At 43.0% G+C, this 13,915-nt stretch overlaps 1 protein-coding gene across 2 annotated transcripts in view; it reads left to right on the top strand.

The window, feature by feature from the left end:
• The window catches only part of SYDE2 (synapse defective Rho GTPase homolog 2), an 862,822-nt gene that overhangs the window by 128,368 nt on the left and 720,539 nt on the right, over positions 1–13,915 (top strand). For both annotated transcript variants that reach the window (XM_044086034.1, XM_044086035.1), the window contains exon 2: positions 6,162–6,929. In XM_044086034.1, the coding sequence (XP_043941969.1) occupies positions 6,162–6,929 (768 nt within the window). The remainder of the gene's footprint in view (positions 1–6,161; positions 6,930–13,915) is intronic.

The following is a 13,915-nucleotide window of genomic DNA, read 5'->3' as shown; positions in this document are numbered from 1 at the left end:
TCTGCCAGTATGTTGGCAGTGTCTGTGGGTTCAGTGATTTTTGTATAATTTTGGACTAATTATGAGCATATCTGGGAGTTTCCACCCAGGTTTCTAACATAGCTAAAGAAGGCCTTATGATTGTCTTTTGAGTCCTTGGCGATTTTTCTCTCAAAGTTGGCCTTGGAGGATTTTATGAGTGATCGTAGTTTTTTACTAGTATTGATCAGAGATGTCTTCCCTTTTAGGGATTTTGCTGTATCTTGAAGTAGCTTTCTCCTCTTGTTATAAAGTTTGTTTATGGCTGGGGTTCACCAGACTGGGCGCTTGCCTTTTGTGGAAAGGGTCTTGATTTTATTTGGGATTGCTTGATCCATGCAATTCTGGAGGTGCTCGTAGAAAGCATTTGTAAGGGATTTGGCAGCGTGGGTTGTAGTTTCCACTGGCTCAGGAGCCTTGAAGGATACCACACCAGTCTTAAGAAGTGTGAAGTTGGCTTTTGAGAAGTTCTTCACTGTGGTCTTTTTTGTTGGGGGTGGGGGCGGGATGTGGATCTCCAGTGAGATTAGTTTGTGGTCTGATCTCACCAATGAGGGATATACTTCCGGTGTGGAGCATTTTGTCCCCATGTTTGTGATGATCAGGTCTAGTATATTTTCTCCTCTTGCGGGAATGGTGACTAGTTGTTCATAGCATTTGAGTTTATGAACTCCAAGAACCTTTGGGCTAGGGTATTGGGGCTTGAGTAATGTTCCCAGTCTATGTTTGGGTAGTTGAAGTCACCCAATATGATGGTGTTTGGAGAGACATTTATACTCTCCAGTGTCTTCAGGAAAGCTGTGTGCGGTTCCTGAGTTTGAGAGGGTGGCCTGTAACATGCTACAAACTGTAGGGCAGTTTTGCCTATGGTTAATTGCACCTGGATGGTCTCCGATGCTTCGTGCGTTGCCACCAACCTGGAGGTGTGGGTGTCCTTGATGAATATGGATACACCCCCTCCTTTTGTGGAATGGTCTGGGTTTTGGGGCCGGAACGCATGATATGAGGTAAAACCTGATAGTGCCGGGGTGCTCTCAGGAGCCTTGAACCAGGTTTCAGTCACAGCACAGACATCGATGTTCTCCATACTGAGGAGGGCTTCGAGGGCATGCATCTTGAGATTTTGACTTCTGGCATTGAGCAGCATTACCCTTAGTTTTTTTCCATTGTTTTCTAGGGCGGTAGGTTTAGAATTTGAGCCTTGCCTAAAAAAGGCACTATGGGGGTGGCAAGAGCCTTTGCCAATATCCGGAAACCCAGGGGTGACAGGTGCAAGCCATCCCTTGTGAAGCAGCGTGGCTTGTCAAGCATGTCATCCCAGGCAGACAGACATTGGATCCCCTTAGAATGACACCAGAAATTAAGCCAATTATTAAAACTGATCATTTTGTCTCTGTATTGTGGCATCATTCTTGGTGAAGGTAGGATACTGCTCAGGGTCAGGGTCATACCCGCCTGGGCTACATAATCTGAGAGCTCCTCTATGTCTCTGTTCATGTAGTCCAGGGAGGTACGTCTCAGGTCGTTCACACAGGCATGGACAATGACTGAGTCATACTTGTACTTGCTGTGGAGTGACCTGAGTGCTTGTGTTATGTGGCGGATTCTAGCGCCCGACAGGCAGCTTACTGTGACCCTCTCCTTGTTCAGTCTGGTGAGTGGGACGTCAGTGTGTCTGACTATGGAGTCACCTATGACAAGTGTGTCTGGCATTGTGTTTGGCCTTAAGGGCTGTGACTGATTTGCACACTGACTTTGTGATCTATGTGTTGCTTGTGTTATGTCATGAGGTGGCAGTTGCTTGGGTGTCTGCTTTGGAGGCCTCTGCTGTTTTGGTAGATTATTGATCAGTGCCTCCGAGTATGTCTTTGTGTGTTTATGTGTTTGATTTGCAGTTGTGATAGTTCTATGTGAGACTGGGTTTGTGGTGTATGGTTACCTTCTCCTCCTGTCTGGTCTTGCCAGTCCTGAGTTGAGAGAGCTCAGCCTCCAGTTTGGCTATATGGTTGCATCTCTCGCATGTATTTGTGTTTTGTGGGAGGAGGGGAGGGTTGTCTGTGTGGTTTACTATTAGAATTGCGAACGGCACTTCTGCGACTGTCAGATATTCGAACGTGTAAGGTCGTAAACGATAATGTCGAAGACAAAATAATCAATGTAGGAACGGTTTTAACATGGGTCGAGGTAGGGAAGATGTTTGTAGTAGGGAATAATACTGAACACCTACCTCGACCCATGTTAAAACCGTTCCTAGATTGATTATTATGTCTTCGACATTATCGTTTACGACCTTACACGTTCGAATATCTGAGAGTCGCAGAAGTGCCGTTCGCAATTCTAATAGTAAACCATCTGTGTACATGAGGCAATTGTAACATTGCCTCAATATTCCCAGATTCACCAGCTGAGCAGGAGAGGACACTAGCAACTGACCCTTTGTCATGCTAGAAGAAATGAAAAAAGTTTGCTGTGTAACTGAGTCAGAAAGGACCTATAGGGAAGTGGGTATTAAAGGGGGTTTTAGGCTAGTGAAGTACTTTGTATAATATAGAAGTGCTTTACCTGACTAAAAAATGCTTTAGGAACAAGTGCTGAGCTTTTGAGAATGAGAATAGATTGTTTAGATTACAAGTAGACAGGAAAATAAAGTTGAATTTAAGTTGAATTCACAGACTTCCTCAGACAAAAAGTATTACAAACTACATTTAACTGAACAGCAGCTTAAATATCCAGCAGTATTAAGTCAAAGGTTCAATTAACCAATCAGGCACACCTTGAACCATGAATAAAAATTTAAAAGTTAAAACGCAAGCTCACAGGACTTGAGTTCAATCACTCACATTATATTAAAATTAAAATTAAACTAGACAATCATAAAATCAGCCAGTTGTTAGCCTATCATCTAAATAGACACTAGCCACTACCTGATGTAAACAAGTACAAACACAAAACAGTTAGAGTGTGTTACAAACTCATAAAGGCAAAAAGACTATCTAACCAGGTTCTTAAGTTTAAGAAGGCTGCTAATAGAGCAGCCTTCATTGAGACCTGGTAGAGCATAGGCATTTAATCTAATTTGCCATCGCAATTCAGACCTCTAATAATAGGTGTACAGGGCTCCTCTAATAGTGTCATGCATTTGTTCTATAACCATAAACTTAAAATGGTGGTCTTTATGCTGGATGATATGTTTAGCAAGAGCATTTTCATCTTTCGCTTTATTAATTGCATATTGATGTAGATCCGATCTTTAAATCGGTTTTACCTACATAAAACCTGTGCATTTTGGCATAATGCCACATAGACCACCATTTTAGAGTTACAAGTGCATCTGCATCTAATGTCGATCTAATATTATCAATGTCAAATCGGTTTGATTCAAGAATGTGACGACATTGATTGCAGTTTTGACATTTGAACATCCCAGAGCACGGGTACTCTGCCGCTCAGGTTGTTCCAACAACATTTTCATATTTTTACCCCTTCTATATGTAACCTCAGGTTTAACTCCCAGTTTGTTCAAAATTGCAAGGTTGGAACGGAACAAGTTCCAGTTCTTAGTAATGATGTCCATAATAGACCTACTACTTGGACAATATGTAAGAATTAATCTAGTGTTATTATTATGTATAGGAGTAGTTCCACCTATACATTCTAACCTAGACTCGGCCAACCCGGAAGAACTGATGTTCAGTATAGGTTTGTAAAACCCACTGGATCTTTTGTTAATCACCTCATTGACTAAGTTGTCTAATAAGTTAAGCGGATAGCCTCTATGAAGGAACATATTCTTAAGTAAGTCACATTCCCTAAGAAAGTCATCGTCCAGGCTCACCATCCGGGCTGCTCGTACGAGCTGACCCTTAGCCACAGACCTTGTAACTCTAAAATGGTGGTCTATGTGGCATTATGCCAAAAATGCACAGGTTTTTATGTAGGTAAAACCGAGCGTAGATTTAAAGATCGGATCTACGAACATCAATATGCAATTAATAAAGCGAAAGATGAAAATGCTCTTGCTAAACATATCATCCAGCATAAAGACCACCATTTTAAGTTTATGGTTATAGAACAAATGCATGACACTATTAGAGGAGCCCCTGTACACCTATTATTGCGCCTCTGATTCATGATGGCAAATTAGATTAAATTCAATGAAGGCTGCTCTATTAGCAGCCTTCTTAAACTTAAGAACCTGGTTAGATAGTCTTTTGCCTTTATGAGTTTGTAACACACTCTAACTGTTTTGTGTTTTGTACTTGTTTACATCAGGTAGTGGCTAGTGTCTATTTAGATGATAGGCTAACAACTGGCTGATTTTATGATTGTCTAGTTTAATTTTAATTTTAATATAATGTGAGTGATTGAACTCAAGTCCTGTGAGCTTATGCTTTAACTTTAAATTTTATTCATGGTTCAAGGTGTGCCTGATTGGTTAATTGAACCTTTGACTTAATACTGCTGGATATTTAAGCTGCTGTTCAGTTAAATGTAGTTTGTAATACTTTTTGTCTGAGGAAGTCTGTGTACACCACAGTCGAAAAGCGCTTCATTAAATTCAACTTAAATTCAACTTTATTTTCCTGTGACTTCTGTGGTACTTCTGTGTGTTGCCCTATTGCTGTGAATCCTGATATTATTTCCTGGTTTGTGCTGCTTAGTACTTAGATTACAAGTAGAGCAGTTCTAAGGGAAAAAATGAAGAGCAGACTTTACGGAGCCAGAAATAGTTTAACCTTGTTTAACCGGTGCTGCCCGATGGTGCTCTAGTGGCAAGTAAGTGCAAACAGGAAATTCAGTAAACAGCTTTAGGTTGTGCTCTAAATACAGTTACTAATGCAGAAATCAAGTTTAACAAGCCAGAAAATGCTCAAAATAGGCAGCTATGCAGAAAAAACGTAGCAACTAAACAGAGGAAACATACTTAAAATCTCAAAAGTGGCTCCTTTCTTCTCTCAGCGTTTTCTCCTCTTGGTGGGTGCTTCCCCAACAGCCAACAAGCCCTGAAAGACAAAAAAACCACACCGAGCAACCTGGTTTTAAGAGAGGAAGATGAAGGAGTTTTGGAATTGACCCAAAATGGCCAGTAAAACTACAGTTTCAAGTCAGTAACCGCTCCCACAGGGGCAGGCAAGCTGCTCAATGTTTTTCACTGCCACTGATCAACAGAGAGACTTCCCTTTAGCCCAAGCAAAAAATGGCTTCACAGAAACTTACAAACAGTTCAAGAACAGCAAGCCTGTAATCTCAGAAAAGTGGGAAAAAAGCAAGATTTTTTTTTGTTTTTTTGTTTTTTTCAGAGATAGCAGAGGTTCACAAGTATTAACAAGTTATAACAGTGCAGTAAATGACCCCACACAAGATTGCTAGGCCAAAGACAGATAATATGCATGTTTTGAGAAAAAAACGATTTTAAAAATAAGTGCAAACAGGAAATTCAGTAAACAGCTTTAGGTTGTGCTCTTAATACAGTTACTAATGCAGAAATCAAGTTTAACAAGCCAGAAAATGCTCAAAATAGGCGGCTATGCAGAAAAACTTAGCAAATAAACAGAGGAAAAATACTTAAAATCTCAAAAGTGACTCCTTTCTTCTCTCAGCGTTTTCTCCTCTTGGTGGGTGCTTCCCCAACAGCCAACAAGCCTGAAAAGACGCCAAAACCACGAGGCAACCTGGTTTTAAGAGAGGAAGATGAAGGAGTTTTGGAATTGACCCAAAATGGCCAATAAAACTACAGTTTCAAGTCAGTAACCACTCCCACAGGGGCAGGTAAGCTGCTCAATGTTTTTCACTGCCTCTGATCAACAGAGAGACTTCCCTTTAGCCCAAGCAAAAAATGGCCTCACAGAAACTTACAAACAGTTCAAGAACAGCAAGCCTGTAACTGAACTTTTTTAAATCTCAGAAAAGTGGGAAAATGATGTACTAGTTCATATAGAAGCTGTAGGTTGTCCATCTAGGAAATAATTAATTATTAGGGGATCACTAATCTCATTACTAATACTCCTACAGTTATAAACTGGATGTACATTATCATAAAGTGTAGATTCTCTGAAGAAGTGTGTTGTAAATGTATGTATTGTGTTATCTATCCCTTACTTACTGTTCTTTTATTTCTCCTTTGCTACCCTTCTACCCTGCAGACGTAAATGAAAATCTTCAACCAGGCTTTCCAAACAAAAAAGAACTGAAGGTCACAAACAGCACTGAAATCACAGAGCAGCGGCTACAAGTTAACAACATCACTGTATCAAAAAAGCGCAACTGGTTACAGCAGAGTTCTCTGAAGTTTTACTCTGGTGAGGAGAACAGTAATGGCAGTTTTCCAATTACTGGAGATGCTATTAATCATTTGCCTAATCCAGCTAATCATTTTCATGTGGTCAGGAGGCAGGTGCAGGCCCAGTTCCAGTCTGCCACTCACCAAGGCAGCAGTCCCACAGAACCCCAAACCAGAAATTCAGACTTTGCAAAGCCAAGCCCCATCAACGGAGGAAGCACTAAGAATGCAAGTCCAACAAATAGTAGTGGCACTGTAGACACTAGTGAAGAAAATGATGCCGACGACGAGGGAGAAATCTGGTACAATCCCATTCCTGAAGATGATGAGGTTGACATGCCTAGAGGCATGCGTTCCTGTCGGACTACTCCCAGTAAACTAGACTACTTAAATAAAAACCGTCACAGAGATTTATCTGCTGGTGAGCTGATTAAACTGGTTGAGCAAACTGGCGATTCTGCAATTTCCTTGGAGTGTGTGGAGGACTTGCAGGCAATTCCAGTTAGTGACGCATTTCATGCAAATTCCTCCCATTCCACCGAACCTCACCAGCTGCACAGGCAGGTGTTTGCTTGCAAGGCCCAGAATGGGGGAGCTGTGGAAGAGAACCCTGCAAACAAATCAACTGTAGGTAAGCAGTACTTCTAAGGGATTGCACTGCAGGAAATCCTGACACAGATAATTACCTTTGTATTTAATTCTTCGTAGTCTGACTTAGTTTTAAAAAAGTTATGTTTTGTAAGTGTCACTAACTGCCATTATGTGGGTTTCTGTTTCTTTGCTTTGTACAGTAGCGTTATTTTAAATTCTTTAGCCCTAGAAAATAACTGGCCAATGTTTAATTTGTATGACTAGAACTTTTTTGAGTATGCTAGTTTCAGTAATAGGTGATTTTACGTAGCCAGGCATCCCCAACATACATCTCTCTAAAAAGTGTATTTCTAACTTTCAGGGTCTTTGTCTATTTTGCATAACAGAAAATCTCCATTATCTGCCTTTTTTACAAACTATAGCATGCTTCCCACCTTGGTATGACCATGGGTTTTAGGGAATGTTACCGAGTTGCACAAATGGCCATTTTTATCATCTCATAAACCCACCCACTCCTTCAAGTACATGAAAATCCTTGATTCTAACATCAGGAATTCCCTTTGATGGGTCTTTTTGTTGGGCTCTTCTTTACCTGTCAGAATTTGGCAGTAAATGTGAGAGATTCCACACTTAGGATCATCTGCGCACCTATTGTGATCCATGGTATACTGTGACCACCTGTAACATTAACCACTTCTGTTTTGCTGTTTAAAAGTTAGTCATGTTCTTTGTTGTCATTTTATTGCTTGTATGACCATCAGATAAAGACCCCGCACTGGAATTCCCTTTATTGTCATGGAGAGTGGCATAATGTTAACAGCTGCCACAAGGGTTGATATTTCAACCTTGCTATTTGAAGATGGTGCATTAAGAAGCTTTTATCCTTGTATCTAAAAAGGTGACAATTGTTTAGAACTGCCTCTGTATGGGGCCACTGGATGGGTGCTCCACAGAGTCGTAGGCACAAGTCAAACATCACTTCACAGGACAGGCCCTTAAAGAACAAATTGCACTGTAGCTCGCCTTCATTTAAATTCAGGGTTAAGTTGCTCCTTTCCCCAGTCTATGTGGAGCTGCTAAGCTCATCCTTTCATAGCAAGATCTTGAGCCTGCTCCGCTCCTCTTGGAGTGGGGGGGGGGGTGCATGCATGTATCCATCTTGGGGGGGGGGTTATATCGCGGGATGGCCAAGTTGCATATCCCTAGTTGATCACTGGGAGTGCAAGTCCAACCAGCCTGATCCTGGGGTTTGCCCCTTTCAGATCAGCAGAACTTGGAGCTGAGGTCTTTCCCCTAGGACCTTTTCCCAATCCATTTTGGACTGGCCATCGTAGTTGAGAAAGCCCCCCTCAGGTTGTTCCATTCCGGGGCAAAGCCATCATGATTTGTAATTGGAGCTTGAGTTGTAGATGCTATGCAGGCTTTGGAAAGCTTGAGTACATCCCGAAGTCTTAGTTAAGGAGGATTTCACTTGGACTGTATGTTAAGCTTCCAAAGTGGGCTGCCATATTCTACACTTTGTTTGGTTCTACAAATGCTTTGGTTGGGGCCATAAGCTTAGGAATATGCTTGTACAGGATGAAGCAGCAGAGGTTATCCTCCGTTAAAAAGAACTTGGGAAGAGAGTTATGGATGCTCATTTCAACAGAAGGTGCCTTTTTACAAAGCAGCTCAGGATCTGATAAGTGACGTACTAAGGGAGAAGAAAGGCCCTTACCCCCCCTCCTCCAAGATAGGCATGCCCACCCTCCCTTCCAGCTTCATCAAACCTATAAGCTGCTGATTGAACTCTTGTTGCCTGGCCTTAGTCATGGCTTCACCTGTCTGTGCTCCCTGACTAGCTTAAAGGTCATCATGCTTGAGACTATCTACTCTTTGCTTAGCTCCTGTGTAAGCAACCATATGTTATCTTTCTGAAGGTTTCTGGTGTCCTTCAAGACTAAGTCTCATTTTCTTCTGTAAGTGTGTCTACATTGTCCTGAACCATTTCATTAATTTTATCATTTTCATTTTTTTTTAAATTTTTTTAAAGGGAGCAAAAATTGGGGAAGCAAGACAGCCTGTCGCACCTTGGATGTCCACTGTCTGCTAAGATACTGTCTGAATTAGGGGCACGAGTGGACTTTTATTCATTTTTCTGTTTCTACAGCATGAAAAGGTCTTGCAGTTTTTATTTTACCTATTTACGCCCACTGAACACAACTGTTCTTTTTTAGGAGCAACCAGGAGTGCAGCAGTAGCATTGTCACCTCACAGCAAGAGGTTCTCTAGTTCGATTCTCGGCTGGGGTGCCTTTTGTGTGGAGTCTGCATGTCCTTCCTGCATTTATGTGGGTTTCCTCCAGGTGCTCTGGTTTCCCCCCATATTATAAAGACATGTGTCTGGAGCATTTCTCCCCTGGCCTCCGCTGAAAATTGGCTTCATTCCAAGTCTGACTTTTCCGGTTAACAAATGTTAAATAAATAAGTAGTAAATTAAGTGATTTGCTCACCAACACACAGTAGGCACATGAGGGTGGAAGGAATCAAACCCTGTACCTTGCGCACAGAAAGCAAACTAATTAACAAGCTCAGAGTTTTAATCCTCTGCATTAACTGTCAGAGTGCAAACGGCCATTTGACAGTTTCCAAGTGGGTGGCTAACTTTATTAGGTGGCTAACAACCATCGGTGAATGCCACAGTTAAGCCCCCAGCCTACTAGAGGAGTGACTCCCTTCATTTGCCACTCACAGTTAATGCCCAGGGCCCCCTCCAGCTGCCACTTCAAGTACTGCTTGTACGAGTTGTGCAGCTTTTTGTAAAACAGTAGTTCAAACAATAAAATAGAATTCGGCATCTGAGTTTTATTTTTGTGCAGTTTTCTGACTGCTTACTTTCCAGTGATTGGGATATATTGGAATATTTTTGAGGAGACCCTTTCATGGATCAGTATGCCCTCCCTCATGTGCTGTTATAGGTCCTGTAAGTCAGGTGAGTATATATATATACTTAGATTTTACTTTGTGTAAGTGTCAAATATGTATTATTATTATTATTTCTTGAATTTCAATAATATTCTCTACAGTGGCTGGGGGAGGATCAAACATTTTTCTGTATCAGGCTTATTCCACTATGATGTGCATCTGTATGGGTGAGCAAACACCCCCAAACACAAAATCTAAGTTTTTTGCCAAATTCTAATTGGCAGAGAAGAAGCACCCAGTAACTGGGGCCATTGGCATTCTCTCATAGGTCAGTGGCCATAACAAGAACATATATGTTGCTTTTGGATCACTTACCAGTAACCAAGAAAGCCTGGAAAATATTGAAGTGTATCATATAAGTAAGAAATTGTGGGAGAGTTGAAAAATGATAAACGTCCTCAACAAGGAAGCAATTTAATACTGGCACTCAGACCTAGCCAGGCAGGATTAGTGTCACAAGTGTGAACTCTTGATGTCCTTCTATTCCTATGTTGCAGTATTCTTGGTGTGGGATTTCCTGCCTTCAGGTGACTCATATGTCTGCTCCTATACAAAAGCTTCAGCTTCGCTGTTGCAGCTGTGTGGGACGTCACACGTAGGGCCATAAACCAGGGACTCTATGTGTGACGTCTGCACGCACAATCCTCAGAACTTTTCAGCCGCAGACGACTTTGCATCATACGATCACTCTCCAGACGTCTAATCGACTATAAATAAGTAACCTGTTTGGGTTTTTACATTTCTAATATTTTACCGATCTTTCGCATTGCTTAGGCTTGGTTGTTGTAGCTTTCAGCTGATGTCCGGGGAAAAAGGGAAAGTGCCAGTGTGGCCGCCATATTCCCCATAAGGATACCCATGATAAATGCGTTTCCTGCTTAGGCTGGGAACATGACCATAAAGCCTGCCCTATTTGTAAATCTTTTGTTCCTAAGACCTTGCGTAGCCGCCTTGCAGCTTTTAATCTTTACTTGGAAAATTAACGCCTCAAACGGCTGGCTCTCAGGATGGATCCCACTTTGGAGGCCGCCCAAGCGCCTCTGCATAAGAAGGCCAAGATGCCTAGGACTTCATCGCCTGCCGCTTTGCACCCAGATGCCCTGCCAACTGCCGATGTAGGAGTTGAGCGCTCGGAGGATCCGTCGTCTCTATCGACCTCCGTCGTGGAGGCTGCTGCACAGCCAACGACCGGCACGTCCACGGAGCATTCTCAGACACCGACTCCTGTCGATGTCAAGGGGGAACCAGATTTGGTGGTTCCTTCGACCAAGATCCAGACCTTGAATACAGCCGCTGCCAAACCCGACTCTAGACCGACTCCTATGGCCACTCCGACCAAAAAGAAGCAGAAAACAAAACACATTACTCCTGCTTTTGAAGCCCGTCTGGACTGGGAGGCCTTCACCTCTTCGCTTATGCAGGCTTTTATGGCCCTAAGGCCTTCTGCCTCACCCACAACTACATTGCCTCTTCTATGCCCTAGCCCTCCCTCTGCTTCTTCCATCACCATGGCTCCCCTCCTTGAGGAAGAACAACATGAATCTTCCTACTATTCCTTGGATGAATCCATCTCTTATGCATCCCAGATTGCTTCTTCCAAGGAATATTATTCTCCTGATGAGGATTCTGTGGAAGGGGATTCTCCACCTGAAGACATTACATTTGAAAGATTATTTTAAATGGGATACTTCCCAAATGACAGAAACCAAAAAAATACTTTGAACTGCTGCATGTGGGAATACCCCTCCCCTACAGCTGTACTCCCTGTTCTTCCAGCATACTTGGATGCCTTTACTGCAGCTACTAGAATACCTGACTCACAGCCTCCTGCACCTAAGCACCCAGACCACTTCTACAAGGTGCCAGATGAACAAAAATTCCTCATAAAGCCACCTTTAGCTGACCCAGCAGTGATTGCCACTGCCCCTGATAAACAGTCTGGGTTGTTACCTTCTGCCACCCTATTGCCCATGGATAAAGATAGCAAATCCATGGATAGGATATGCAAGAAGGTGTACACTTCCTCCACTTTGGCCTTCAGCGTCATTAACTGTCAAACACACATGACCAAGTATGCCCTGGACTTAGTATCCCAAGCCACCTCTATGCTGGCTTCAAGCCCTGACAGTCTAGTTAAGACGAATATCTCCTCCACATTTTCTTTAGCCCTACATTTGGCTAGACACTCCATAAGATGCAGCTATGATGCTGCAGAAGCTTCTGCTCGCTCTGCAGCATCAGCATCTGTCCTTAGGAGATATTCCTGATTTAGACTACAGAATCTGCCAGAGGACTTCAAGTCCAAAATATTGGATGCCCCCCTGGATTACAGCTTCCTCTGTGGAAAACTATCTGCAGACCTATTTAAGAATCTACAAGAAAAAAGCAAAGAATTGCAAGATATAAAACATCTACGGTATCCCCTATACCCAAATTTTATAGGAACTACCCAGCTAAGACTACCTTTGTTAGGTGTAACCCACATTCTGCTGCCTCCTCCTCCAGACCCAGAAAATGAATTAGAAGACATTCCTCATCCAGGCCTACTGGGCCACCTCCTTAGCCTAGACAACAACCCTTTCAGGACAGGGGAGGTCCTAATAATGTGTGACTGCATTACCCATCTGCCCCTCTCAGCTCGACTTACCCACTGTCTCCCCTTCTGACAAAAAATCACTACAGACCAGTGGGTGTTGACCATTATTCAAAAAGGGTACTTTCTATCCTGGAAAGAAATTCCACCCCCCGATAAGGCATTCCATTTCCCCCAAAAAACAATGTCGCCATCTTCCACAAATTCTGTCAGACCTGCAACAACAAGGCACAGTAGAGCCAGTTCCCACAGGACAAGAAGGAAAGGGATTCTACTCCAGTCTGTTCCTGGTCCCTCGAGACCCATTTTGGATCTCTCCTTCCTAAACCTTTACCTGCAGGTACCCACCTTCAAAATGCCATCACTTCCTACCATTACCCCTCATACCCTCAAATGCTTTCATGGTTACCTTGGACCTAAAAGATGCTTACCTGCACATTCCCATCAGGGCCTCACACAGACGTTTCCTGCATTTCTCTGGCCCATCCTTGCACTTCCAATTTATGGCCTTGCCCTTTGGTTTATCCACTGCCCCAAGAGTGTTTACAAAGTGCCTTGCTCCAGCCATTGCCTTCTGCAGGATCAAGGAATCCAGATTTACCCATATCTGGATGACATTCTTATCCTAGCACAGTCCAAAGATTCCCTCTTAAGACATCTACACTTCACTGTGTCCCTTCTACAAAGTCTAGGATTCACCCCAAACCTCAAGAAGTCCTCCCTGAACCCAGACAAGGGCAAGATATTCCTAGGTTGCAGAATCAATACATTACGAATGAAAGTCTTTCTAACACAGGACAAGGTTCTATCTCTAACTTCCCACTTCCGGGAAGTCTTGTTCTCCCAGACAGTCACTGCAAGGCAATTCCTTCTACTCATGGGATTGATAGCAGCAACCATTCCCATGCTACCATTGGCCAGAATGCATATGCAAAAACTGCAATGGTACCTCAAAAATATCTGGTCACAACACCAGACCCACTTGGAACAAGTTATCCCCCTTCGTCCTTGTTCAAAGAAGGAAATCATTTGGTGGATCCAACAAGTACAACTAAACCCGGCCTTCCACTGCAGCCCCCTCATCCCACACAGATATTGCATACAGATGCCTCAGACTCAGGCTGGGGAGCCACCTTGCACTCTTACAGAGTCAAAGCCCAGTCGCAACCTCCTATGATAACCAAACACATCAATATAAAGGAGATGACAGCAGTTCTTTTAGCTCTACAGACCTTCCTACCACAACTGCTACCAGGTCCTCTTCTGATAGTGATGGGCAATACCACTGTAATGTGGTACATCAACAAACAGGGAGGTACCAAGGCATACCAATTGTGCAGGCTAGCCCTACTAATTTGGGACCTAGCATAACCAGCACAACCTATCCCTGCAAGCCAGTTAGATCCCTTCGCAGGACAACAAGCAAGCAGGACCTCCTGAGCAGAACATCCTCTCCATAACACGAATGGA

This window comes from Protopterus annectens, chromosome 10.part0 (assembly GCF_019279795.1).
Source record: "Protopterus annectens isolate FY-2018-M chromosome 10.part0, PAN1.0, whole genome shotgun sequence".
Taxonomy (NCBI): domain Eukaryota; kingdom Metazoa; phylum Chordata; order Ceratodontiformes; family Protopteridae; genus Protopterus; species Protopterus annectens.
The sequence above is the reverse complement of the archived record's forward strand: the minus strand, read 5'-3'. Positions and strand labels throughout refer to the sequence as shown.